The 27,033-nt window shown below is 39.4% G+C and overlaps 1 protein-coding gene across 1 annotated transcript in view; it reads left to right on the top strand.

The window, feature by feature from the left end:
- Positions 1-27,033, top strand: part of LOC135202749 (uncharacterized) — a 116,807-nt gene that overhangs the window by 44,591 nt on the left and 45,183 nt on the right. The window contains exons 2-3 of the mRNA XM_064232221.1: positions 122-506; positions 22,074-22,279. Of these exons, the coding sequence (XP_064088291.1) occupies positions 410-506; positions 22,074-22,279 (303 nt within the window). The 5' untranslated portion in view covers positions 122-409. The remainder of the gene's footprint in view (positions 1-121; positions 507-22,073; positions 22,280-27,033) is intronic.

The following is a 27,033-nucleotide window of genomic DNA, read 5'->3' as shown; positions in this document are numbered from 1 at the left end:
TAATGAATAGAGAAACATTTAAAAGAGCCATTACCGCACTTGCATTTCGGTTTTATAATGACTCCTTCGCTGTTGCGAGAGCACCAAACATGGGATCTGACGATGTTGTTGCAATTTGCAGGTGGGGCGAGTGTTATGGAGATGGCGCCAAGGTCATGATCGCTTTCGCAATCCTAAGGATGCTGTGAACAACCCGAAACTCAGTCTGTGAACAGCAGAAGTCCCGGACTTTTAGACAGAACCAAATGATGCTGTGAATCGCCTCTTGACTTTTCCCATCGGAGATTAGGACGATGATCCTCGTTAAGAAAAGTTCTTTAATGACCAGGTGAACAAATCCCTCTTCCCGAAAGACTTGCAGAACTTTGTGTTGTCGTATCGAATCTTCAAGGACCTGTCCACCAAGAAAATGACCAGGACCTCCAAGGATACTCGTCTCTTCGCGCCATTCACCAATGACTGCGGTAGGATCTGCCTCGTCGTGGTCTTCCTGGGCTTTCTGACAGGTGAGTGAAAGCTTCGGATTTTTAATGTGTCTGTCCCATGTTTTAATACCGGAGAAATATCAATTGGGAATGTGAAATTCATACGGAGACATAGAGAGAGAGAGAGAGAGAGAGAGAGAGAGAGAGAGAGAGAGAGAGAGATACTTGTCAGGTAAAATTTTCACATTTCACATTGTCATGGAAGACACGCTACGCCGGAAAATATGGCTCCAGTGAACAAATGTTGTAAATTACATTAGCTGCTGTGTTCTTGAATCTAAGGATGATTTCCTCACAGCTGGCGAGGTGCCGTTACAAAGAAAATGACACGTAAAAAATATTCGAAAACGACAACACATTAGTGTCTAATCCATAGTTTTCGAGGCTGCTGAAATGAATAGTGACGCTCCTGGTGACTTTCAAGTCCAGGTTCATCTCTGATAGAAACCGGAAGGAGAGGCCGACAGTAAAAATAACTGAAAATAAACAGATATTAGTGTCTAATCCATAGTTTAGAGGTCACTGAGATGAATAGTGACGTTCCTGATTTGGCCTTTATTTCCAAGTGCTGCCCCGCTAGGATGGGGTTGAGAAAGGGGTGGGAGGGAGGGTAATATGTAAAAATAACTGAAAACTACAGATATTAGCACCAAATCCATAGTTTTCGAGGTTGCTGCGATGAATAATGACCCACCCAAAACTCTTCAAGTCCAAGTTTAGCCCCAATAGGAAGGGGGGTGGGATGAAAAGGAGTGGGAAGCTGGTGAAAAGTAAAAATAACCAAAAAATACAGATATTAGTGTCTAATCCACAGTCCTTGAGGTCACTGAGATGAATAGTAACACTCTCAATGCCCTTAAGTCCAAGTTTAGCCCTGATTGGAAAGGGGGCTAGAGAAGAGGTGGGAAAGTGGTGACATTTAAAAATAACCAAAAACTACAGATATAAATTAGAATCTAATCAGTAGTTTTCAAGGTTGCTGGGATGAACAGAGACACTCCTGATGCCCTTCAAGTCCAAGTTCAGCCCCAATAGGAAGGGGGTTTTAGAAGTGGTGACATGTAAAATGTCAAAAATGCTGGACAATGTAACTGAAGCAACTATTTATAGAGGAACGAACAGAGAGAGAGAGAGAGAGAGAGAGAGAGACGACGAGAGAGAGAGAGAGAGAGAGAGTGAGTTTATCGTATATATATAAGTATAAATATATATATATATATATATATATATATATAATATATATATATATATATATATATATTATTCATTCTTGATTGGGACAGTATTCTCGCATTTTGATAGCAGTAAAGCACTTTCGCAACTGATGATAGATCAATTTTAGTCGGTTTAGATAAGGAGCAATATCAGTCATGCAATGATAATGGAACAATATTAGTCACTGTTAATCAGGGAACAATATCGATTACACTTGACAGGGAAACAATATAAGTGGCATTTTGCCTGGACTTAGTTCTATTCTGATTTAACAGCATTCACCTAAGGCACAGTACAGAATCATAAACAGATAACAAGGACAAGTCATTGTTCAAATTTTACTTGGAACAAGTAGGTAATACCTACACCTACTCGCAGAGAAAATGGTAGTTATACAGGGCATGGACAGTTGAACACACATTTGAAAGCCATAAGCCATCACTCAAACTCAGCACACACACACACTTGACTGGAAAGGAGTACTGCTCCCATTTGACATCAAGACAGAAATGGTATCTCCCACAAATGACTGATGGGACACTTCAAACTTTAGGAATGTAATCACTCTCGATAAAGACACGACAGGATTCATTCTTAATTGCGATACATCACTATTCACACTTTATAGTGATACAATCTCCTTATACCTCTCTGGGAGACAGGGGAATAATATTGTACAGGACGGTGGTAATACGAAGCTAACTACTCCGATGTCAATTGCTTTAACTAAGGTTACAAATACAAAAATAGCCTAACTGGCACTTACTCTGGGAACGGTGGCTCCAATTAACAGCATAACCAACACAATTATACCGGGTGTCCATAAAGTCCCAGTACCATTACAAGTATTTATTGCTCAGAAACCGTATAACATGGAGTAATGCAATTTTTTGTAGAATGTTCTACATTTCCTCAAGTTTACATTAAGACCACTTCATGCAATAGATTCCACATGTCCATCTCCATTTGCCCTCACAATGTCGAGACGATAGTCCTCCTCCCTCCATACGCGCTGCAGCATATCAGATACGTAAACTGTTTGGACAACTTAACAATGCGTCTACGAAGTCTGGCAAGATCATGAAGTGTGTGTGTGTGTGTGTGTGTGTGTGTGTGTAGGAGTGTTGGAAAATGATGGCGCAACTAAACTAACTCACAACATACACAATTACTTAGGTATGCCATAAACATGTTCCTCAGCCGTTCAGCAATTAGCCAACACCACCACACGAAAACTCTCCCTTCTCTTCTTCGTGGGAAATCTGCCGCTATCGAACTTACCCACAAAAGTATAGCACCTCCTACAAGTGCTTTATAAGGTAAAGGCACTATAAAGGTGCGTCCACACGGTCGAACAATGTCTGACGGACAAACAATGTTACCATATCATAGGCGAAGTAGGATGACGTCATAAGCGTTGAAACGATGGAAGTAGATATGGCAACAAACAGTGGTACCAGATGAGGTTGTAGACCACTGATTTTACTCCGCTCACAAGGCCAAGACCGGCAGACAATTGTTAATTGGTAACAATGTTTGTCCGCCGGACATTGTTCGACCGTGTGGACGCACCTTAACAGTCGCACTTGAGGACGGAACACTCACGCTTCATAAGTCACCTCGTCACATGCAAGAGAGCTGAGCTAGTTCTCTAACGACAATTATCTGAAGAAGGAATCTGACACCATCCTTTTCCTAAGACGATGCAAATCACCAGCAATGAAGCTTCCCTCGGAAGAGTAACACAACTTTCACCGTCGCTCAAATCATTATCATCATCGATATCCTTTTGTTTGTCTTAACTGTTTCAACTTCAGTTGTTCTTGTCGATGTACACAAAAATACCAGAGACAGTAATGCCTCTTTTAAAAACCCTTCTTCTTCTTTGCAGAACTTGGCACGTGGTTGGCCATCCCTAAAAGATTCCTTTCACAGACTTTGAAATTTGTTAAATTCCTAAAATACTTTTAGTTTCTACATAGTCAAAACACATTGTTGTGCTCTCAGTCTAATGAGCAAGAGAGAATTCATTAATAATAATTGCTGTCGATTCCATTGTTCCGGCTTTAGAACAAAAGATTCCTTCAATTTTACAGGTGTGGACGACTGCACAGATAGATCGTGGGCGTTTGCTGACGGCGAGTAAACATTTTAACACGACAGTATTCAAATGCTTCGTAACTTGTTCTCCTTTATTGCTTATTTGTGTTCAGTACCATTAAGCCTTCGATACTGAGACTCCAGTTTATCATATGGACTAATTGTTCGTCCAAACAAAAGCTAAGCATAAACATTCTCTTCATCCGTTATCTTTTTTTTTTCTATTCAGAGTCTTAAGATTTCTTGATACTTCTTCCGGACGCCCCTGTCGTCAAAGGGGATATGCAGTTGTCATTCCACTCTTATATTGCATTATTATACTTACTGAAAAAGAAACCGACAAAATTACTGTGTATAACGTGTTTACTGATAAGTATTTCCATTTTATTTAACTTAACTCTCGAGTACTTTCAGGCCCTATCTGTGGCCCTTTTTCAAGAAATGTATAGGTTGCCAGCCAGGGTAGAGACCCAGCAGTCTTCTTTTGAAAAACGGCCACAGATAGGATCTGAAAGTACTCGAGTGTTGAGTCAAATAAATGTAAATGGTTATAAGAAAACACGTTATACGCAGTAATTTTGTCGGTTTCTTTTTCAATCTTCGGAAGAAAACTGAAAGAAGTTTTTGTTTGGTTCATTATACTTAGTTAATAATCGTCAAGCGCTCCAGAGGTTAAAGTCCTGGGTCGTATGACATTCGGACAATATTCCCAGAGTGAGTCAAGTTAGACTAATTAGTAATCAAAAGTTATATTCTTCATTTAAAGATAATTTTATCTTATACGTTTTGCCTTTATTTCCGTCCCGTCACATTTTAATTTCATATTCTGAGTGAAATGAAAATAAATTAACACGTTGGCTTACAGGCCTCACTGTAGCCCACTGTCACTCGCGCTAGACGTGATAAGGGAGCAATATTAATCACTTTAGAAAAAGCGAACAATATCATTGACACAGCATCAGTTCCTTTCCACAAGGGTACAATTTCATTAACCAATAATAGGGATACAAAAATCTTTCACAAAATGAAGGAAATATAAGACAACAATGTTTCTTATGAGTGTTACCTATAGGGCACCCTTCAGTTGGAAGACGCTCTAGAGGTAACACTAACAAGAAACATTGTCATCTTAGGCTGTATCACCTCTTTTTAACCGAAGTTTGGACCAGCATATTTGTATAAACAGTCAAAATGAAAGTCGGATACTTGTACCACTCCGCTTTTTATTTTTTTTTAATTTCATTTACTGGATCAGAACAGAACTATACTCTGTTTTTTTTTCCATCTGTCCTCCGCCTGTGGTGTTTGCGTATGGTAACACTGCGTCCCGGGATTTAGATAGTTACATTCAGCTTACATTCAACAATAATAATAACCTTATTTCGAATATTAACGGTGTAATTCGCATACTGTAAATTATTAAAACACTTTTCAGTTGCAAATGTACACCCAGATATCCTTTTATTTACCTAAAACTTACACATAGCGTAACTATTTAAAGCCCAGGACGCAGTGTTACCATGCGAAAACACCACAGGCGGATGGACAGATGGAAAAAAAACAAAGTATAGTTTCCAGATTGTGGGAGACGTGACACATTAATAAACGTGAACAGAATGTCTTTTTGTAAAAAAAAAAAAAAATAGAGAGAGAGAGAGAGAGAGAGAGAGAGAGAGAGAGAGAGAGAGAGATTGCGGAGATGTAGAGTAAAATAAAAAATAACTGGTAGATAGATAAGGAATAAACAAATAAGCATTTTCGAACATGAAGTTAAGTTATTAAGGTTTCAAACGTTTAAAGTCACAATCTGATTACGGTAAGTTCTATCGCATAAGGCCAATGAATCCGAACGCATGATTATGAGTCATCGAATCTACGATAGACTTTGACTGGCTCTGTACTTGTATAGCCTCACAGAATTGGGTATTACAAGATTAGGAATGAACTTCATCCTTCGAAAAGGAACAGTTTTACAGTTTTAGTTAGATATATCTATATGGAAAGAGGCGTTGGTTAGATAAAACGACTAGTTCTGAAAACCCCAGTGCACCCGTTGATGATCGAGTCTAACAGCAGGAAGTGATTACGTACCACGGTGGTGAGTTTTGCGTTGACTTCCGCTGAGAAATCTTTGTTCCGCCCTTGCCAAGAGTAAAGCGGTATTTTCGACCTTATGGCTGAGGTAATAAAGAGCAAAATGCATATCTCCGTTATCTGTATTTCCGGCCTTCTGTGTTCGTGGAATGCAAACCTCAGCCTATGTATCTCTGATGGGCGGTGCCATAATGCACGGGTTCGTCATTCGGATTACGCTAGGAGAGTACGCAAGACTAAGTTCCTTGTCCATGATCAGGGCTCTAGTGTAGTATTCTGGACCGAACTCCTTTGGTACGGCCACGAAAGGAAGCCAAATAGCCCTCGCTCTAATTAAAAAGAATTACCCAAGGACCTCTAAAATAATAACACTTGAAAACAGATTTCATCGCAAACAGCGGAAGGAAACGCAACACATGTGGGAGACAGACTACGACCACTTTCTTCCGAGTCCCAGACCTTTCTTCCTCCGAAGACAGAATATTTCAAAACCCGAAAAGGGGCAAAAACAGAAGAGCTGATGCTGAGAGGAAAAACATTTTCTCTCTCTCTCTCTCTCTCTCTCTCTCTCTCTCTCTCTCTCTCGACAGTCCGAATTTCTTCTTCTTCCTCTTCTTCTCTCAGAAGGTTCGTCTTGGTGCCGGGTGGGTTGTGGTGCTGTGTTGTGTTGTGAGAGTAAAGAAATGTTATTGACACTTTCATTGTGGGTAACCGCTAGCCAGTCTCGAGAGTGGTTCGTACACGTCAGGAAAAGGGACGCTCACGTGCAGGCGTTCCGTGCGCGCATATTGTAGAAACGCGCACGTCACTAACATCCAAATTCCCGCGCACGTTCGAGTACGACTTCATAAGTTTACGTGCAGGCATGTCGAGCGTACATAAAATGATACAGGACTATATAATTTAGTTCCACGTACGTTCACTTGCAGACGTACCCGTTGCAAATACGTGCAACGGGTTTAAGTACGGGCACACAGGTTTTGCGAAATTTCACGTGCAGGTATACTGTAAATGCACGTTGTAAAAAACATAAATATCACTGAATTCTCTGTTCGACCATATACAGACTTAACATATTGGTAAACTTTGCTAACCAATATGTACGTGCAGAGGCCGTGCATAAATAAAAATGCACATAACTGTATTCCTGATAGGTTTACGTGCCGACACATTTCACTGACACACTGTGTTAATAAGTACTTTACGTATTACCTCGTTTTTATAAGCAAGGATGGAGAGAGAGAGAGAGAGAGAGAGAGAGAGAGAGAGAGAGAGAGAGAGAGAGAGAGAGAGATTCTGAAACGAAACTATCAAACAATATTATCTACCCTGACTAATTTTTCATCTTTCCCGTTCATGTTGCTAAATTGAATTCTCCCATTCTAACCATAGCTAGGCTATATTTATCCTTTTGAAAGTAAGGTTGAAAAACACTTTAGATAAAAATAGATTTGAATGTAACTTTCTAAAAATAATTCGCTATTAAATATAATTGGATCCTTTCTAAGGATGATAGCTACCTCCTGAAAAAGCGTCCAGAAGCAGACCTATTAAATGGGCATTAGAATACTGCAATTAGCCTACTTTTGTCGTAGTTAAATATATCTTAGTTTAACCAGACCACTGAGCTGATTCGACCACCGGATTGGTAGCCGAGCATGAAAACGTAGAATAAGAAGCATTACAGCGCCTCGGTGGCGTGGTCGGTATGGTGTTGGCGTACCACCTCGGTGGTCGCGAGTTCGATTCTCGGGTTCCATTGAGGCGTGAGAGATGTGTATTTCTGGTGATAGAAGTTCAGTTACTGTTGCAGTGTGTGCAGTGGGAGGTTGAAACCAACATTCTTTGGAAGCTTGAATTTCAAGTCATTGGCCCCTGAGTACTTGTTCCATGTGGATACGTTTCATCTACTGAAATAATTAATAAAATAATAGCAATGGTTACCCAGTAACAGTGGTTATGCTATTTACAAATTATTATTATTATTATTATTATTATTATTATTTTTTTTTTTTTTTTTTTTTTTTTTTTTTTTTTTTTTTTTTTTTTTTTTTTTTTTTTTTTTTTTGTTCTATCACAGTCCTCCAATTCGACTGGGCGGTATTTATAGTGTGGGGTTCCGGGTTGCATCCTGCCTCCTTAGGAGTCCATCACTTTTCTTACTATGTGTGCCGTTTCTAGGATCACACTCTTCTGCATGAGGCCCGGAGCTACTTCAGCCTCTAGTTTTTCCAGATTCCTTTTCAGGGATCTTGGGATCGTGCCTAGTGCTCCTATGATTATGGGTACGATTTCCACTGGCATATCCCATATCCTTCTTATTTCTATTTTCAGATCTTGATACTTATCCATTTTTTTCCCTCTCTTTCTCTTCAACTCTGGTGTCCCATGGTATTGCGACATCAATGAGTGATACTTTCTTCTTGACTTTGTCAATCAACGTCACGTCTGGTCTGTTTGCACGTATCACCCTATCCGTTCTGATACCATAGTCCCAGAGGATCTTTGCCTGATCGTTTTCTATCACTCCCTCAGGTTGGTGCTCGTACCACTTATTACTGCAAGTAGCTGATGTTTCTTGCACAGGCTCCAGTGGAGGGCTTTTGCCACTGAATCATGCCTCTTTTTGTACTGGTTCTGTGCAAGTGCCGGGCATTCACTTGCTATGTGGTTTATGGTTTCATTTTTCGTATTGCACTTCCTACATATGGGAGAGATGTTATTTCCGTCTATCATACTTTGAACATATCTGGTTCTTAGGGCCTGATCTTGTGCCGCTGTTATCATTCCTTCAGTTTCCTTCTTTAGCTCTCCCCTCTGTAGCCATTGCCAATTGTCATCGCTGGCTAGTTCTTTAGTCTGTCTCATGTATTGTCCGTGCATTGGTTTGTTGTGCCAGTCCTCTGTTCTTTCTGTCTTTCTCCTGTCTCTGTATATTTCTGGGTCTTCGTCTACTTTTATTAGTCCTTCTTCCCATGCACTCTTTAGCCACTCGTCTTCACTGGTTTTCAGATATTGCCCCAGTGCTCTGTTTTCGATGTTGACGCAGTCCTCTATACTTAGTAGTCCTCTCCCTCCTTCCTTTCGTGTTATGTATAGTCTGTCCGTATTTGCTCTTGGGTGTAGTGCTTTGTGTATTGTCATTTGTTTCCTGGTTTTCTGATCTATGCTGCGGAGTTCTGCCTTCGTCCATTCCACTATTCCTGCGCTGTATCTGATTACTGGCACTGCCCTGTGTTTATGGCTTTTATCATATTTCCGGCGTTGAGTTTTGACTTGAGTATCGCCTTGAGTCTCTGCATATATTCTTTCCTGATCGTGTCCTTCATCTCTTGGTGTTTTATATCTCCTCCTTCCATTATTCCCAGGTATTTGTATCCTGTCTCATCTATGTGTTTGATGTTGCTCCCATCTGGTAGCTTTATCCCTTCAGTTCTCGTTACTTTGCCTTTTTGTATGTTGACTAAGGCGCATTTTTCTATTCCAAACTCCATCCTGATGTCTCCAGATACAATCCTTACAGTCTGGATTAGGGTATCTATTTCCTTGATGCTCTTACCATACAGCTTGATGTCGTCCATGAACATCAGATGGTTGATTTTGTTGCCTCTTTTCTTGAGTTGGTACCCGGCATCCATCTTCTGTAGTACTTTTGTCATGGGAATCATGGCTACTACGAAGAGTAGTGGGGACAGTGAGTCGCCCTGGAAGATCCCTCTCCTGATATTAACCTCTGCTAGTCTTATTCCAGAGCTTGTAAGTATTGTATTCCAGTTGCGCATTGTATTTTTGAGGAGCTGATGGTATTTTCCTCTGCCCCATATATTTTCAGGCATTCTATTAGCCATGTGTGTGGTATCATGTCGAAGGCTTTCTTATAGTCTATCCATGCCATGCTTAGGTTGGTTTTCCTTCTCCTACTGTTCTTCATTACCATTTTGTCTATCAGGAGCTGGTCTTTTGTGCCCCTACACTTCCTTCTGCAGCCTTTCTGTTGGTGGGGGATGGTGTTTGTCTCCTCTAGGTAGTTGTATAGCCTTTCACTGATGATACCTGTTAGTAACTTCCACATTATTGGTAGGCAGGTGATAGGCCTGTAGTTACTGGCTATATTTCCCTTACTCTTGTCTTTTTGTACTAAGGATGTTCTTCCTGTGGTCATCCATTTGGGTGCTTGGTGATTTGAGATACAATGCTGGAGTTGTTCTGCTATTCGTGGGTGTAGGGCCTTGAAGTTTTTGAGCCAGTATCCATGGACTTCATCAGGACCTGGGGCTTTCCAGTTTGGCATTTTCTTTAGTTGGTGTCTGACTGTGTCTGTCGTGATGTCTGTGAATCTTTGTTTTATTCTCCCTGTTTCTTCTTCCTTGACTTCCTGGAGCCATGTTGCATGTTTGTTGTGTGATACCGGATTGCTCCATATGTTTTCCCAGAGTCTCTTACTTGATTCGGCTTCAGGAATTTCTGGGTGGTTGTCTTCCCCTCTTAGTTGGCTGTATAGTCTTTTCTGGTTGGTTCCGAATAGTTTGTTCTGTTGGTATCCCTTATTCCTGTTCATGTACCGTTGGATCTTGTGTGCTTTGGCCTTAAGCTCTGTTTTACATCTTCTATTGTGTTGTTTAGTCCCTCTCTTGTACTTTGTATTTCTCGTTGAGTTCCTCCCTTGTTTTCTTGCTTCTTAGTCTTTTTTCTGCCATCTCTTTCAGTTTACTCAAGTCAGATCTCATCACCATGATTTGCTTTTCCAGGCGCCTTTTCCAAGGAGGTTGCTGTTTTGGTTTCTGTTGGGTTGGTTGTGACGGTGGTGTTGGTGTTCGAATCCCCATCAGTTCTGCTACTAATCTTGCTCCTGCATATGTCAAGTTATTTGTTTCTGTGATACTGGTGGTGTGTATTAGGCCCATTATTTCATTGACCTCACTTGTTTTCTCCCTTAATTTCTTGGTGTTGTAGGCTTTCATGGAGGGGATCTTTGTTCTCTCTGTATCTGGCTCCATCCATTGTCTAATCTTTTCTACCCATTCCGTCCTCTCTGTTACTTCGTCGGTGTTTCTTCGTGTGTCGTTGTTTGATACCTCATCCTCCCTGTCGTCTTCTGTGGCATCGTCTCTCAGTTCGTCTTCGTGTAATTCGTTGTCGTGTGACATTTCCCTTTCCAGTTCTTCTCTTTCTGTTGGGGAGAGCCAGTTCTTTTTCTTTATGTTCCTTACTTGGTCTGCCAGCCTCTGCTCTGTTTGGGGGGTGTTATTCCTCTCATTCCAGATGTTGACCAATCTTCTTCTATATCCTCTCTCCATATTTCCTTATTTTCTTCTCTTGTTCATTTCTTCCTTTTTGCCTCTGTAGCTCCAATCTCAGGCTGTTCATTACTGTCGTTGTGGTGATCAGTTGCTGGATGACGACCTCCAAGTACCTGACCGTCTTCCCCTACAATTGGGTTGAATACCTGGTTGCCGGACGAAGCTCCTCTGTTGCCAGAGGTTCCATTTACGTCGTTGTCGTTTATTCCATCATTTCTTTCCATCATTGCTGAGTTTTGCTATTTAACCCATAGCTGGACCCTACCCCATCAGGGATAGGTACTCATTTACAGCTGAGTAGACTGAGGAAATTATGGTAAAGATCCTTTCCCAAGGAATCAACGCGAGGAGAGCGGTCACCCATCCAACGACTGACCAGCCCCAATGTTGCTTAACTTGACTTAAGTCTATTGACGACCTAACCCACTCCTCCACGGCGCCACATATTATTATTATTATTATTAATTATTATTATTATTATTATTATTATTATTATTATTATTGATTATCAGAAGATGAACCTTATTCATGAAACTAGCCAGTAGAGCCCATTGCCTTGAAATTCAGACTTGCAAAGAATACATGTTCATTAGGAAGAAGTAAGAAGAAGTAAAGGGAAATACAGAAAGAAGAGATACCCCTATTTATCAAGAAATTCATAAACAGATGAAAACGCATCAGAATGCGAGAAAATTCGTAATACGAAAGTAATGCCTTCCATAAGAAACAGCAATGCTGTCGAGACACTTCGCTGACAATGCAAATTAAAATAGGGATGATGAATATTCTGAAGTGCCAAAGATAGCTGTGATATTTGAATCGCTCTTTGCAGACAGATTTGTAAAATTGGTGACGACAGATCATTTTTATATTTGAAATGAATCCAAGTTGGAAAAGAATTAACGTAAAGAACGTGACGAACTGTCATAACCACCACAGCCAGAATCTGGCGGGATGCTGCAGTATTACTCACTGTAATCCTGGCATTACACCAATGATACTGAAATGACGTGGCGTCACACGAGTAAGTGTCCCAGATTATCCTTGTGGACTTCACCTTCAGTGTTGTGGCGTTTCGGGTATTAAGAGGTGTCCCTTGATGGAAAGCCTCACTGCTTCGTAAAGGGAAGTAACAGGTAAATAGGTTTGCGTGTTATTAACTCAACTGGCGCTTCGCGCAGATGGAAATCACAATTCATTAAGAAATATTCACACGCCGAGGTTAATGGACTGTGGGGGACGATTTAATAAGATTTTTTTTTAAAAAGAGGCCTATTCTTAATGACTTTGCAAGAATCAATTTGTAAGGGATGTGAACAAAATTTGCGTATCATGTATGATCCATCATACATGATACGTTTACACCAGGCGAGTCGAGTCAAGACGAATCAAGACGATTCATGACTTCTTGAATCGCCATATTAATTCAAATGGGAGAGTTTACACCAAGCGAGTCGAGTCAAGACGAGTCACGACGATTCATGACTCCTCTTGAATCGTCACATTAATTCAAATGGGAGAGTTTATGCCAAGGGAGTCGAGTCAAGACGAGTCACGACGATTCATGACTCTTCTTGAATCGCCACATTAATTCAAATGGGGGAGTTTACACCAAGCGAGTCGAGTCAAGACGAGTCAAGACTCTTCTTGAATCGTCACATTAATTCAAATGAGGGAGTTTACACCAAGTGAGTCGAGTCATGCCGAGTCGAGGCGAGTCAAGGCGATTCAGAGTCAGTAACTCGGGAGGACCCATGTTTTCATCAGTCACGGCGAATCCGCTGAGAGGTGAGCACTACGAATCCTTTGGAAGATGGCCATTCTTTCCTCATCTGAAAGTGCACGTCGGTAATTGGTGTTTTGCTTTTTTATGTAGGGTGCAGCTAACTCCACTAACATCTTAAATAGCTCAGTTGTCATTCGGAAGAAGTCATAAAACTTCTTTGGATTGTTTATCAAGTCTGGGAATAGGATGTCCGAAGCTTCCAAAATCTGGCCTTCTAGCATCAATTCATGAATAAATCATCTTTGACGCCTACTACGCCCTATTGGGCTTGATTCTGACTCACCGACTCAGTCAGTAGGAACAGCGCTGATTCAACCTGACTCGAGCCATATGACTCGTCTTGACTCGACTCGACTCGACTGACTTGGTGTAAACGCAGCCTAAGGTGAATTGCTTCCTGCCCTTTGCTTTTCGTCAAGTTCACTTCGGTGGTCATTGCTGGTTGTCTAAGGTCTATATAACTCGGTTGCAGCTGGAAAACTGACCATAGTGAGGTCAGTCGGTAACGCTGCTGAACATGTTCCAGGTACATCTTTCTCAGTTTCATTGCAACATTTCAACATTACACATTCACACGTCTGACCACAATTAACTCAGAAACAAAATGAATGCCAGAAATACAATTTCCACGGCATATAAGTGGGGCGAACGAACTATTAAAGCAGGCCTGTACCGAGGGGGGCGCCGACCCCCTCCAAAATTTCTGAAAGTCCATATTTTCTGTTAACCAAAGTCAGTACTTTGAAAACTATCTAATCGGGTAGAAGTGCATAGACCGCATACCCAATTTTTCTTCTTAATATAACTGAAATAACATTTTCAAGTATTTTATCTTTATATACCCATATATGCAATGGCGTTTATAGAAGAAAAGGTCTAGTTTTGGGAAAACGACCTCCCCACAATAAAAAAATAAATAAATAAATAAAAAAACTGGATACGGGCTTGTAAAAGAGCTCACTCATCGTCTCCTGTCCCTCCAAGAACAGGAGAGTGGTGAGGACACTTGTTTATTAAAGATGAAAAACTATTGTAGATCTCATTAAAATCAGCAGCCCCCCAACCCCACTACCCCTTGACCGGCTGAACTTAAAAAGTGTCTAAACTTATGTTCAGCGCCTCCATTTAAAATGAAGGCTGTAGGCCGTACAAACCTGTACACATCGGAATAGCGAGTCCCACTTACTGATAAAATCTTGTATGGTCAACTACAGAAAAATATTAACATTGAAATACATAGCTTATTTGTAAATTGTACAAGATAAATTTTTTTTTTTTAAATCAGGTCAAATTCAGTGAAGTTTGGTAAAATTCATGTAATACTGTTAAAATTGTAAAATATTGCATATTTTCGCTAGTAAAAGATTAAAATTTTACCTTACGACATCCAAGCCGGTACCATAACAAGGGCCATAGCTGGGACTATCGTGTGACGTCTTACCTGAGAACTTCTCGCTAGGAATGAATTTTAAAAATCTGAACCTCTTGATAACAGAGAAGAACTTTCCGTAACTCCTACGGGACACTTGCAGTACACCTGAGATTATCACTTGACATAAGACCCCCTTTCCTCCTGCGTCGAATTCACCGGCGCTTACCGCAAGTTCGATGTTCTCAGTCTAACTTCTGGCTGGAGTCAGTCCTAAATCTACTATAGATTTGTGATTACCCGATACTTTCCTCTCTTTCCCCTGGTTCTGTGGAAATAATCCCTCTTCTTGGAAATTTGCGGCATAACGATGATTTATATTTTGAATGAACTCTAAGCCAGAAAGGTAAAATCGAATTTTGCAGTAAGCGTTGACGAATCGGATGCATTTTTTTTAGGTCTGAGATTTTTTCACCATAAATAGTTAAGAAAACTCTTGTAGTCGTAATATATGGATAAAGAATAGTAGTACTTATATATACTTTATATGTATATATATGTATAACTGAATCACAAAAGTTTGGAACGTGATAAATGCATAAATAAAGGTATAAGCCACGAAGGAAAGATAAACAACGGATTAGCTGAAAGATCTTTCGACTCAACGTCCTTTGCTAAGTAAGGGACGTTGATTCGAAAGATCTTGTAGAAACTCCGTTGTTTATCTTTCCTTCGTGGCTTATACCTTTATTTATGTATATATATACATATATTATATATATATATTATGTATATATTACATACAGCATAGATATAAATATATATGTGCTACTTTTCTTTATCCATATATTCCGATTATAAGCTTTCTTAGCTATTTATGCTAAAAATGCTCGAAGCTGTAAGAGAAAAAAAGAAAAAAAAACACTGGAATGAAAATGTTGCTCGGTGTTTTGAGAGAAGCTGGATTTCAACCGCAAATGTTGCCGTAGAAACCTTCCATAATCCTGCTTCCTGCTTTAATTCCAATTCCCATAAGACGAATCTTTACGTTACGTAATTCCCTCTCGGGCTCTCTCTCTTGCGAATTTCACGGTGCAGAGACGACGCTCTCGGAAAAGGGCGCTTTGTCTCGCCATTTATATGGCTAAATTAATTCATCGTGTGATCCCTGATGGCTTTATAGCGCCTCAGTGGCGTGGTTGGTATGGTGTTGGCGTGCCACCTCGGTGGCCGCGAGTTCGATTCTCGGTCATTCACTGAGGGGTGAGAGAAGTTCTGGTGCTAGAAGTTCACTCCCGACGTGGTTTGGAAGTCACGTAAAGCCGTTGGTCCCGTTGCTGAATAATCACTGGTTCCATGCAACGTAAAAGCACCATACAAACAAACTGATAGCTTTATATTTAGATTTATTCGTGCTACTGAAATCTCTGATGTGAATAAATCTAAAATTGTATTAAGTAGTTCAACAGTCTTCGCCCCCATCAGTTACAAAGCTCATTTCAAATTTATTCGCCTACGTTCTCTGGGAAACATAACACTAACACAAGATTTACTTGTCCTTCGATCCCCGATGCATTTAAAAGTATAAGTAACATCACTTTTCTCCCAGATGTTGATGTATCTCATGCCTCTATATTTATATAAATTTGCCTGAGGTTTTAACTGCATCTACAGATAAACTAAAGGTGTATTCATTCCTCCGTCGGTCTCCGAAGTAAATCTAGTTACTGCGTTTGTTTTCAATACTTCACCAAAAGGACGGATATCATCTGATCTAGCCAGCAGTCTCCGACGATTCCAGACGTAACTCCAAATAAATTTACTTCCTCCAAACCTTTGAAGTAGTACATATTTCGTTATTTATAAAAGCTAACTATTAAAATGGCTATTTGTCTGTCCCTCCGCACTTTTCTATCCGCCCTCAGATCTAGAAAACTACTGAGGCTAGTGGGCTGCAAATTGGTGTGTTGATCATCCACCCTCTAATCATCAATAGTAAGAAATTGCAGCCCTCTAACCTCGGCAGTTTTTAATCTATTCAAGGTTAGAGTTATCCATGATCATGCGTCTGGCGCCGCTATGTGCCAAAAACATAGGCCACCACCGGGCTGGGGCTGAGAGTTTCACGGGCGGCGGTTGAGAGTTTCATGGGGCACAGCTGAGTTTCATAGGGCCGCGGTTGAAAGGTTCATACAGCATTATACGCTATACAGAAAACTCGATTGAGCCGAAGAAACTTCGGCGCATTTTTAACATGCTTGATTTTAAATTGGATCGAAATCTGGATCACAGTCTGATGTGAGAAGGATTCAAGGTAACGTCCAGAACAGTTAAAACAAATGAAGCCCTTTTAGTTTCTCGCTGGTGTCCGCATTTGCCGTAAGCATTGCCTTATCTTGCAGTTTAGCTGAAGCTTTCCCTAACAAGATGTTGCTCTATATGATGTTGTTGCTTCAGGGACAAATATACTCACGCCTGCACGCCTGAAAGTCCAAGGTAGACTCAAAAAAAAAAAAAAAAAATATATATATATATATAATATATATATATAGATATATATATATATATATATATATATATATATAATATATATATATATATATTTATATATATACATATATATACATATATACATATGTATATATATATATATATATATATATATATATATATATATGTGTGTGGTGTGTGTGTGTGTGTGTGTGTGTGTGTAAATAAGAATAATAGAATGGGTTCCTAGAGATTGCAAACGAAGCAGGGGAAGGAAGAAAAAGCGATGGATTGACAAGCTAAGAAAATGTGCGGGAACAGACTGGCATAGGAAGACCATAAACAGAAACAAAGGAGTGGAAGGACATGTCTGAGTCCTTTGTCCTGCAGTACACTAGCAACGGCTGATGATGATTGGATGATGATGATGATGATATGTAAAATAAATATGTAATGCATATATATATATATATATATATAATATATATATATATATATATATATGTATATATATATATATATATATATATATATATATATATATATATATATATATATATATATACATACACTAAGCCATTAACATCGGATTCAATTTAGCTTGGAAAAGACTGACATACAAATGGCAATATGATGAGGTCACTCAACCCCCCTCAAAAAAAAAAAAGGCATAGGTTCGAACCCTGGCTTTAGTAGGAGATGCGCTTATCAAATGTTATTCCCCATTTGTGTAAGTTATGTCCGATTTAAAGTGGCTTTGATATTGCGGGGCGGTTTCGTGTTAATTGTATAACCTATATATATATATATATATATATATATATATATATATATATATATATATATTTATTATACATATAAATATAGATATAGATATACATGTGCGTATATGTTTATGTGTAATGTACCTAATATATATATATTTATATATTATATATATATATATATATATATATTTGCATATATCATATATATTTATCTATATACTTATATACTATATATTTATATTTATTTATATATATACATATATATGTACTATATGACCATCGCTACAAAGGGATCAGACGAATAGATGAAAATTCAATATATTATACATAAAATACAAACATTTATATATGCAAATATGCAACCGGTAATAGGAGCAACCTTAAATTCAGCAGGAATGATTATATTAATGGCAATATTCTTAGCAGTCTTTTACAAATATTCCCAAATATTTGTTTTCACTATTGGACGTACGTATGTTTTTTAATGTTCATTATTTTCAATCTCCAATTAATAATTCATGAAAATGTCCTGCATTTGAATATTGACATCAATATTTCAAAATAAAAATGAATTTCCATTTATGAAACAAAGTTCCCTGCTTTATAAGTTCTTATCTAAATTTTTTTTGTCACGAAACGTTTCATAATACTTTCAAGCTGTTATAATCTTATAGAGATAGAAATTTATTACGTCAAACAGGTAAAACGCCCTCATTTTCGAGTATATAATGAATTAGGCTACTCCAGTAACTCTTAAATACTTACAACTTGGCATATCATTTGATGAAACTAAAACCAATTAAACAAAATCTTACATCATTTTGGCGAAAATGGTTTATACTTCATATCAATAACGAAGGCAAAGTCAAGAAGACAACAGACATCTTTCAACTTTCCAAGTAAATAATAAAACGATATCTTTTATCACGTTGATCTCTTGCAAACAGATGCAACCAAAGACTCCAGGTACAAGACTTAATCCAGTCGTTTGTTGTAGAGAACGCGCCCTCCCGAGCTGGGTAGCGGCGGCAAACCAACCAACCCCCTTGTTTCCGTCTCTCTCAGCTGACTTCCATTCCGTTTCCTAGTATTGGAGGTGCATAGTTTACGGCGATGGACCGGGCGCATCTGCTGTCAATTGTGCCTGCAATAGGACAGTCCGGCTTTGCATGAAACTCTCGTTTGCAAAACTATTTCATTTTGGTCATCAACTTTCAAGTTTCGCGTCTCTGCTGCCTCCTGCTGCAACATTTGTCTCGACTCCGCGACGGAGTTGCTGGGTCTCCATTCTCGGGGGAGTTATTGAGAAATCCAGATCGAAAAGGAATGTTTGTTTTCGTCATTCATTTTTCTGTTGCACAATCACTCCATCTTCACGAACTTCATGGATACAAGAAAAATTATGATTTACTATTTGAAAGCAGGTACGAAACATCAATTTGCACTTTTTTTCTGAATTCTTCTGCACGTAAGACAGTACGAAGTTACTAGATAGATTAACTTCGATTTTCTAATGTAACAAACATCCGTGTTACTAGGAGCAAATACGATTAAAAGGGAAAATGCACACAATAGCATCAGCCAATCATGGTCTCTAATTAATGAAGTATGAAGACGGGTGGATACAGTGAGGAGGAAATGAAAGTATAAGCAAAGAAGGCGGACAGGAAGTAGGCTAGGATTATGGGTCTAGAAAAGGGAGGAACGCAGTTAGAAAGTTTGATGAGTGTGGTCTTCAGAGTGGCTGGAAGTGTTTGTAGATTGTTATTAAGCATAAATGGATCAAGAACACATGAAGTACCTCGGTGGTTCTTAACCTGGGGGGGTATTCCCCCCTAGGATGGAATTTCAAAGTTTCAGGGGGCGGGGGTTGGGAATTGTGACCATGGATTGGCGGGCTAAAATTGGCTCTAAGACCACACAAACCAATCGTGCATCAGGCTGCATTACTGAAGGATCACTCTGGGATTTCTCTCTGCTAGCTAGCGTGTTTGCGTTAGTATTTTGTTGTATATTATCATTTGGAATGCACCATTTGAGACAGACAATTTTGGAGAGGGTGGGGTGTGGGCGGGGATTGACATTCTGACATTTGGACAGAAAAGGTTGAGAACCACCGAAGTACGTAATGAGTTAGCGAATTGAATCCATCGTTACAGAAGGAGAGTGAGACTTTAAAAGCAATTGCGCAATAGGAGGAAAGACGATTTACAGGAACACAGGAGGGAAGAATAAGTGAAGTTATCATTAGAATCAGAAACAAATGAATGGCGAAAGCAGGAGAACAGTTTAGAGAAATGTTGTTATAGAAGGACATAAACAAAGCAAGAAATACTAATGAACAAATGATTCTCAAGACTAGCTGACCAACCCAGAGCCCGGGGTAACTCTGATTGGCTACTAATAAATTTTCCTCTCTCTCTCTCTCTCTCTCTCTCTCTCTCTAACCTTCTTTAGTTCTTACCCTCTTTCTTCTCCCTAACACCCCCTCTAATCTCCATCTCTCACTTTCTCTCCTTCTCTCTCTCTCTCTCTCTCTCTCTCTCTCTCTCTCTCCTCTCCCTGTCCAACTCTGACCCCATTTGGTACTATTTATGTCTTACCCACACTGTAGTAAGTCATATTTAGTATGTATACTGAAAATCGAAAGTCATATTATTATTTACTACGTATACCGAAAATTAGATATGATGAATTCGTAACGTTATTAAGTCTACGGGCTGAACCAGTCCCGTTTCGGGGATGGCGCCCCACCCCCTCCGGCGCCTTTTGTTGCTTGAAACCCCAATTATAAACCATCTTAGGGGTCTCCACTATAACCCTGCCAAGTTTCATGCCCATCGGACCAGCCGTTTGGCCATGATTGAATGACAGACGGATGGAAAGACAACGCCCATTCTAAGTAAGATATAGGACCCCAAGGAAAAGATTCTCGTATTCTTTAGGGTGAATGTTTGGAAGGGCTGTGTCTAAAAGAGCATAAGAGGGACAAAAATGTGAATGGCTTTCTATCTGTACCAGATTTGTTTGTTTGTATGGTGTTTTTACGTTGCATGGAACCAGTGGTTATTCAGCAACGGGACCAACGGCTTTACGTGACTTCCGAACCACGTCGAGAGTGAACTTCTATCACCAGAAATACACATCTCTCACTCCTCAATAGAATGGCCGAGAATCGAACCCGCGACCCTGAGGCGCTATACCAGAGAAAGGGTGTCAAATGTAGCATTGTGAGGAGTGCAGGATGAGTTGAATAACTGAAATCATTCTAATTTACGTAGAACTGGTATGTGAAACTTGAAGAAAGCATTCTGAAACCCTAACTCAAAGTGATAAACAGACAGACAGACGAGAGGGAGTGAGAAGGAATTCAGCCTTTATAGCTAGCGTGATTTGTTACATTCACCTCACTCACCAGAAAACAATTTCAACTTGAAATGTGAAGAACACTACGAAGAGGCAACAAAAAACTGAATTGTATAAAAGAAAACTTTGCCCTTTAAGTCCGTCTGGTGCAATATAAGTCTAATAACCTTAGTGGTAGTTCACCAAAGTTATGTAAGGGAAGAACAATTGTAGACTTAGTATGCTATATTCCTCTTGAGATGCACTTTGACAACTCTTCCTTCAATCCTCTTCTTCTACTCCTCCCTCTCTCTCCCTCTCTCTCGCTCCCCCCACTCCGCCGTCTCCGTCTCGCTCTCTCTCCCCTCCTCTCTCTCTCTCTCTCTCTCTCTCTTGCCTTGAAAAGAATTTAAACCCTCCATTTAAGATATTGAGCCATAAATTTCTATTTTCCTTTCTCGCTAAATCTGATGCTGCCATTTTGTATGTTTGCCTGTCTCTTGCTTTACGAAGATTATCCTACGTGGATCAAGGAAAACCCTTGGGCCAAAGTCTAGCCATCTTCAGTCATTGTTTCAGTTAATCTAAAGAGAAATCACTGACATCCCCACCACCGGTTGGCCCCCCCCCCCCTCGTTATTTCTTCTTCTTTTACAGGAAAGTAACCTTCAAGTTTATCTAAATTCTTAAACACACAACTAAGATTACCGGAATATTTTGTATTTTATTAATGTTACCACTTAAGTAGCTACAGTTGGTATCAATTGAAATAAATAAATTTAAAATGTTCAGTGCAGAATCGAGTTCTTCAATCCTGTCTGTTTGATTCACGATACTTTCTTCTTTGATAATTGTAAGCACAATACTTCGATCTTTCCTATATAGTGACCCCCCCAAGAGGTTTAACCCGGTATGTACCCACCTTTGCGGCGTGTTTAGTACAAGGTCGTTAGGGATTACCGTAAAAACAAACAAATGAATGTAAATATCACAAATATAATGTCTCCCCAAGAAATTTTAGTCCAACATAACGACCCCCGAAAGCCCTTGGAGGTCACTACTCTCTAGGAAAGATCCCAATACTGAATATATGAACTTAACTCCACACACATACACACACAGGGACGTCCGCGATACGAATCATGGAGATGACGGTGCCCCCTCGAGTCCAGGCTGGGGAATTGGTCACCCTGGCCTGCCACTTTGACCTCGAGGGAAAGACGCTCTACTCTCTCAACTGGTGGCGGGGCTCTGACCAGTTCTACCAGTTCAGCCCCAACAGTCAGGAGCCAAAGACTGTGTATTACTCGCCCGGCATCACTGTTGATGTAAGTACTTTCTCACTGATTCAGTTGTTGTCTATTTCGTCACGACAGGGATACCTGTCGGTTTTCTTAATTGGTTACAGAACTGTGATTTATGCAGTAACACCTTATAAATTTAGAATTATTTGTATTTTGCAAACAGTGTTCTCTCTCTCTCTCTCTCTCTCTCTCTCTCTCTCTCTCTCTCTCTCTCTCTCGCTATATTATATATATATATATATATATATATATATATATATATATATATATATGATATATAATATATATATATATACATAAAATGAGCACTACGATCGAAGCATGCAGCGGTCTGCTCTCTCTCTATCTATCTCTCTTTATATATATATATAATATATATATATATATATATATATATATATATATATATATATACATTACTATATATATATACATATATATACATATATGAGTATATATATATATATATATATATATATATGTAATATATATATTAATTATATATATATATATATATATATATATATATATATATATATATATATATATATATATATATACATTAAAGGAGCAAATACGATCGAAGCAGGCAGTGGTATCTCAGACCACTCACACAGCAAGCAAGCAAGTATTGATCTTCCCTAAGATAGGTTGCAGACAAACTTACAGCCTTTCTTAACCCGAGCCAACGGACTACAAGCAGTAATGGAAAAGCCATAAAACTCTACCGAGTAATCAAAATGGCTATCGAGGTTCTAGGGATACTATATATATAACAGTCTTGATTTCTTTCTTTTCAGCCCCTCATGCTTCAGTCTCTTGGCCTACGGATGGATGGATGGATGGATGTATGAGTTTTAGGGCAAAAGTCCAGGCACTGGGGCCAAAGAAGCCATTCAGCGCCGTAATGAAAAGTAAATAAATTACATTATAAATGAGTTAATAAGTGTATGACGAAAATGGTTCATATATAAATTACCCTGAGAAATGAATGAATTAATGAAGAAATGAATGAAGAAAATGCTTAATAGATAAATATATATATCTATGATGTGATAGATAAAAAAATAATTAAATGTTATTAAAAATGTTTATAGACTTTAAAAAGGAGATGAGAGCAGAAATATCTGCTTCATCTCCCAAAATATCACAATGGGATTTACCCCTAAGATATCTCTCTCTCTGGTTAAAATATCTGGGGCAAGCAACCAGAATGTGCTCCACTTTTAGTATCTCGCCCACCGCAAGCACACTCTGGGAGACTGCCCCCTTCTTAAATAAACTGATGGGTCAAATAAGTGTGCCCAATCCTCAGTCTGCTTAAAACTATTTCTGTTCGCCTATCAGACTGGAAAGACAAAGGCCACGGCAATATATTACTTCTAATACTTCTGTACTTTCTATTATTGGCAAGATGAGGAGAAGTCCATCTTTCTTGCGATTTCCTTAAAATATAAGATCTAAAAGGACCTTTTAGATCTGTATGAGGCACTTTACTAAAGGCATTTGCTGATGAGACACTGGCAGCTTTCGCTTCCCTATCTGCCATCTCGTTTCCGCAAATCCCCACATGTGAAGGATCCCAACAGAAAGAGATAGATTTACGCAAATTCTGCTGTGAATATGGATGCAAAGTCAGGTAGTTTAGCTGTATATGCTGTATCACCAAGGATAACTGCACAGCCAACACCACTACCCGACTTTGATCCATCCGTATATATTTTTGTCACATTAGTATGGACAGTTTCGTGCTCCAAGAATTTTCCCCTAATCTCTTCCTCAGGACAGTCTTTTTTGTTATATGCTTTTTTGCACACAGATGCTTCTGGAATAAGCCATGGAGGATACACAGGATGTTTTACTTCCATGACTTTCTGGGATTTAAGATGATTACCCGTAACATCTTCATTTAGTCTAACTTGAAATGGTCTAGAGGCTCTTATACCAGAAAAGACCCGTGAGTCTGCTTCCCTCAGCACCTGGAAGGAGGGATTTTTGGGAGCACTTTTAATTCTAGCCATGTACCTTAATCCTAGTTCTTGCCTTCTCAGATCAAGGGGAAGTTGGTTAGTATCAACATATATGCTTTCAACAGGTGAAGTTCTAAAAGCCCCTGAGCATATTCTCAGCCCCATATTGTGTACAACGTCTAGTTCCTTCAGCCTGGTTTGACAAGCTAAGGAATAAATCTGACAGCCATAGTCTAGCTTGGATCTACACAACGAGTCATAGTCTCAGCAGGGATTTTTTATAAGCTCCCCAACTAAATCCAGAAACAACCTTTAAAATATTCAGAGATTCTTTCCCCTTAATCTTTAAGGCACTTATGTGGCTGGCCCATGTCAATTTCTTAGTCAATGGTCATTCCCAAAAATTTCACTTCATTTTCATAAGGAATGATAGATCCTTTTAAACTAAGTGTGGGAACCTCTTCCACACGCTGACACCTAGTAAATCTTACAGAAACTGTTTTAGAGGAGGAGAATTTAAAACCATTCTCATCAGCCCACTTTGTAATAGCATTAACAGACCTTTGCAGATGTTTACATACTGACGAGGCATCATATCCTGTGCAGTATATTGCAAGGTCATCAACAAAAAGCGAGCATTTAACAGGTGATGATATTTGTTGGACTATACTGTTTATTGCCACTGAAAAAAGTGTTACACTTAAAACGCTTCCTTGTGGAACACCCTCCTCCTGCACAAAAGGTTGGGAGAGAGTGTTGCCCACTTTAACCTTAAAAAATCTGTGTTAAAAAGGAACATACAAATTTAATCATTCTTCCAATATGCCCATGCTTGTGCAATTGTTTTATGATGCCAATTCTCCAAGTAGTGTCATATGCTTTCTGAAGGTCGAAAAATACGCCGAGAGTCTGACATCGTTCGGCAAATCCTTGCTGGATTTGATTGGTCAGACTCAGCAAGGGATCAAGGGTGGAACAATTTTTCCTGAAACCAAATAGAAATGGAGATATTAGTCCTTAGTTTTCCAGGTGCCAAACTAATCTGGTGTTTATCATTTTTTCCATCAGCTTACTCACACAGCTGGTAAGAGCTATTGGTCTATAACTGGTGGCTTGGGAAGCGTCTTTATTAGGCTTTTTTATGGGAACAATTATGGATATTTTCCAGTCCTTGGGTAAAATTCCAGTTTCCCATATTTTGTTTATAATCTTGAGTAGATACTTTTTGGCATCATCTGGGAGGTGTTTAAGCATTTCATATAAAATTGAATTACCCCCTGGAGCTGTGATTCAGTTGACGAGAGTGCATCCCAAAATTCTCTTAAAGAAAATTTGTGATTGTATGATTCAGATTTTCCCGATTCAAATTTCAGAATCATTTCAGCATTCCAAATTCTTTGAAATTCTAGAGAATAATTGTCAGGGCTGGAAACTTGAGAAAAGTGTTTTCCCAGCTCATTGGCAACTTCAGTGTGCTCTGTGGTCAGAGTGATATTAACTTTTAATGAGGGTAATGGTGACGCAACGGAGTTTTGGAATTTATTCTATTGATATAGTAAAGCCAACTTTCTCTTTTGGCTTTCTTATAAAAAGTGCTGCTGCTTCGCTAACGCACGATTATAGATTAATTTAGACTGAGGGGAGCCACTAGTTTTGTATCGTCGGTAGCACTTCCTAGTGACTTTCCTCAGAATACCACATGTCTTATTCTACCAGGTTTACCTTTTGTCTTGGGAATCGAGCCCTCAGCACTCTTCAGAGTGGATTCAATGAAGTAGTCATAGGCATCCAGTTGAGAATTAAATGACTCAAACTCCCTATCTAGATTGACTCCTTTACTGAACTTGTCCCAGTCAGCATCCTCTACCTTCCACTTAAGTAATGTTTCAATGGAGCATTTACAACATATTTCAGATGGATCGGGTAATGATCACTTCCATCCAAATCTTCATTAACAGACCAGTTAAAGTCAAGGTGGATATTTGTTGAGGAAATACTAAGGTCCAGTGCAGAGAGAGATATATGGATGCTGTGGAAGGTCATTGACCCATTATTATATAGGGCGACATCATTCGTGTCAATAAGGTCCTCAATTATTTTCCCTTTGTTGTCTAAACACCGACTCCCCCAAAGGGGGTTGTGGGCATTAAAATCTCCTAATAAGAGAAAAGGAGTGGGAAGTTGGTTAATCAAGGACTGAATATCTCCAATGTTAAAAGGAAGGTCTGGTGGGAGGTATAATGAACAAACCGTTATCCTTTTATCTAATATGACTGAGACAGACAGCAACAGCCTGTAGAGCTGTATTTAATTGTATTGTGGAGTGCTGCAGAGATTTATTAACTATAATTGCAGCACCTCCATGGGCACGATCACCAATTGGGGGAAAAGAGTTAAAAATAGCATAATCAAGTCCAGGATTATAAGGAGAGTTACCTAACACTAGGAAACTTACCCATCTACGATGGGTGATAAAATACGGGTGCAGAAGTGAAAAATTTATATGTACTATTTGTTCAGCAATATTAAAACAAGGGCGATTTTTATACATACCTACTACAGAACCTCTTTGTACACAATATTATCAGTTTGTCCACAACTTAATTTCGAGTTGGCAGAGTCAGTTGCTACTGCTCATCGCCACATACAGTTGGCCATGCGTGTACATGGGTGACGGCAGAAACACACCAACACGATCCAAAGTCTGGCCCTGCGACTTGTTTGCAGTGAATGAGAAGGCCAGGTTGATGGGAAACTGCCTGCGCCATAACTGAAACGGAAACTGGTTGTCCGAAGGCATCAGAGGAA

The sequence above is a fragment of the Macrobrachium nipponense genome, chromosome 33 (genome assembly GCF_015104395.2).
Source record: "Macrobrachium nipponense isolate FS-2020 chromosome 33, ASM1510439v2, whole genome shotgun sequence".
Taxonomy (NCBI): domain Eukaryota; kingdom Metazoa; phylum Arthropoda; class Malacostraca; order Decapoda; family Palaemonidae; genus Macrobrachium; species Macrobrachium nipponense.
This window is presented reverse-complemented; position numbering and strand designations above follow the sequence as displayed.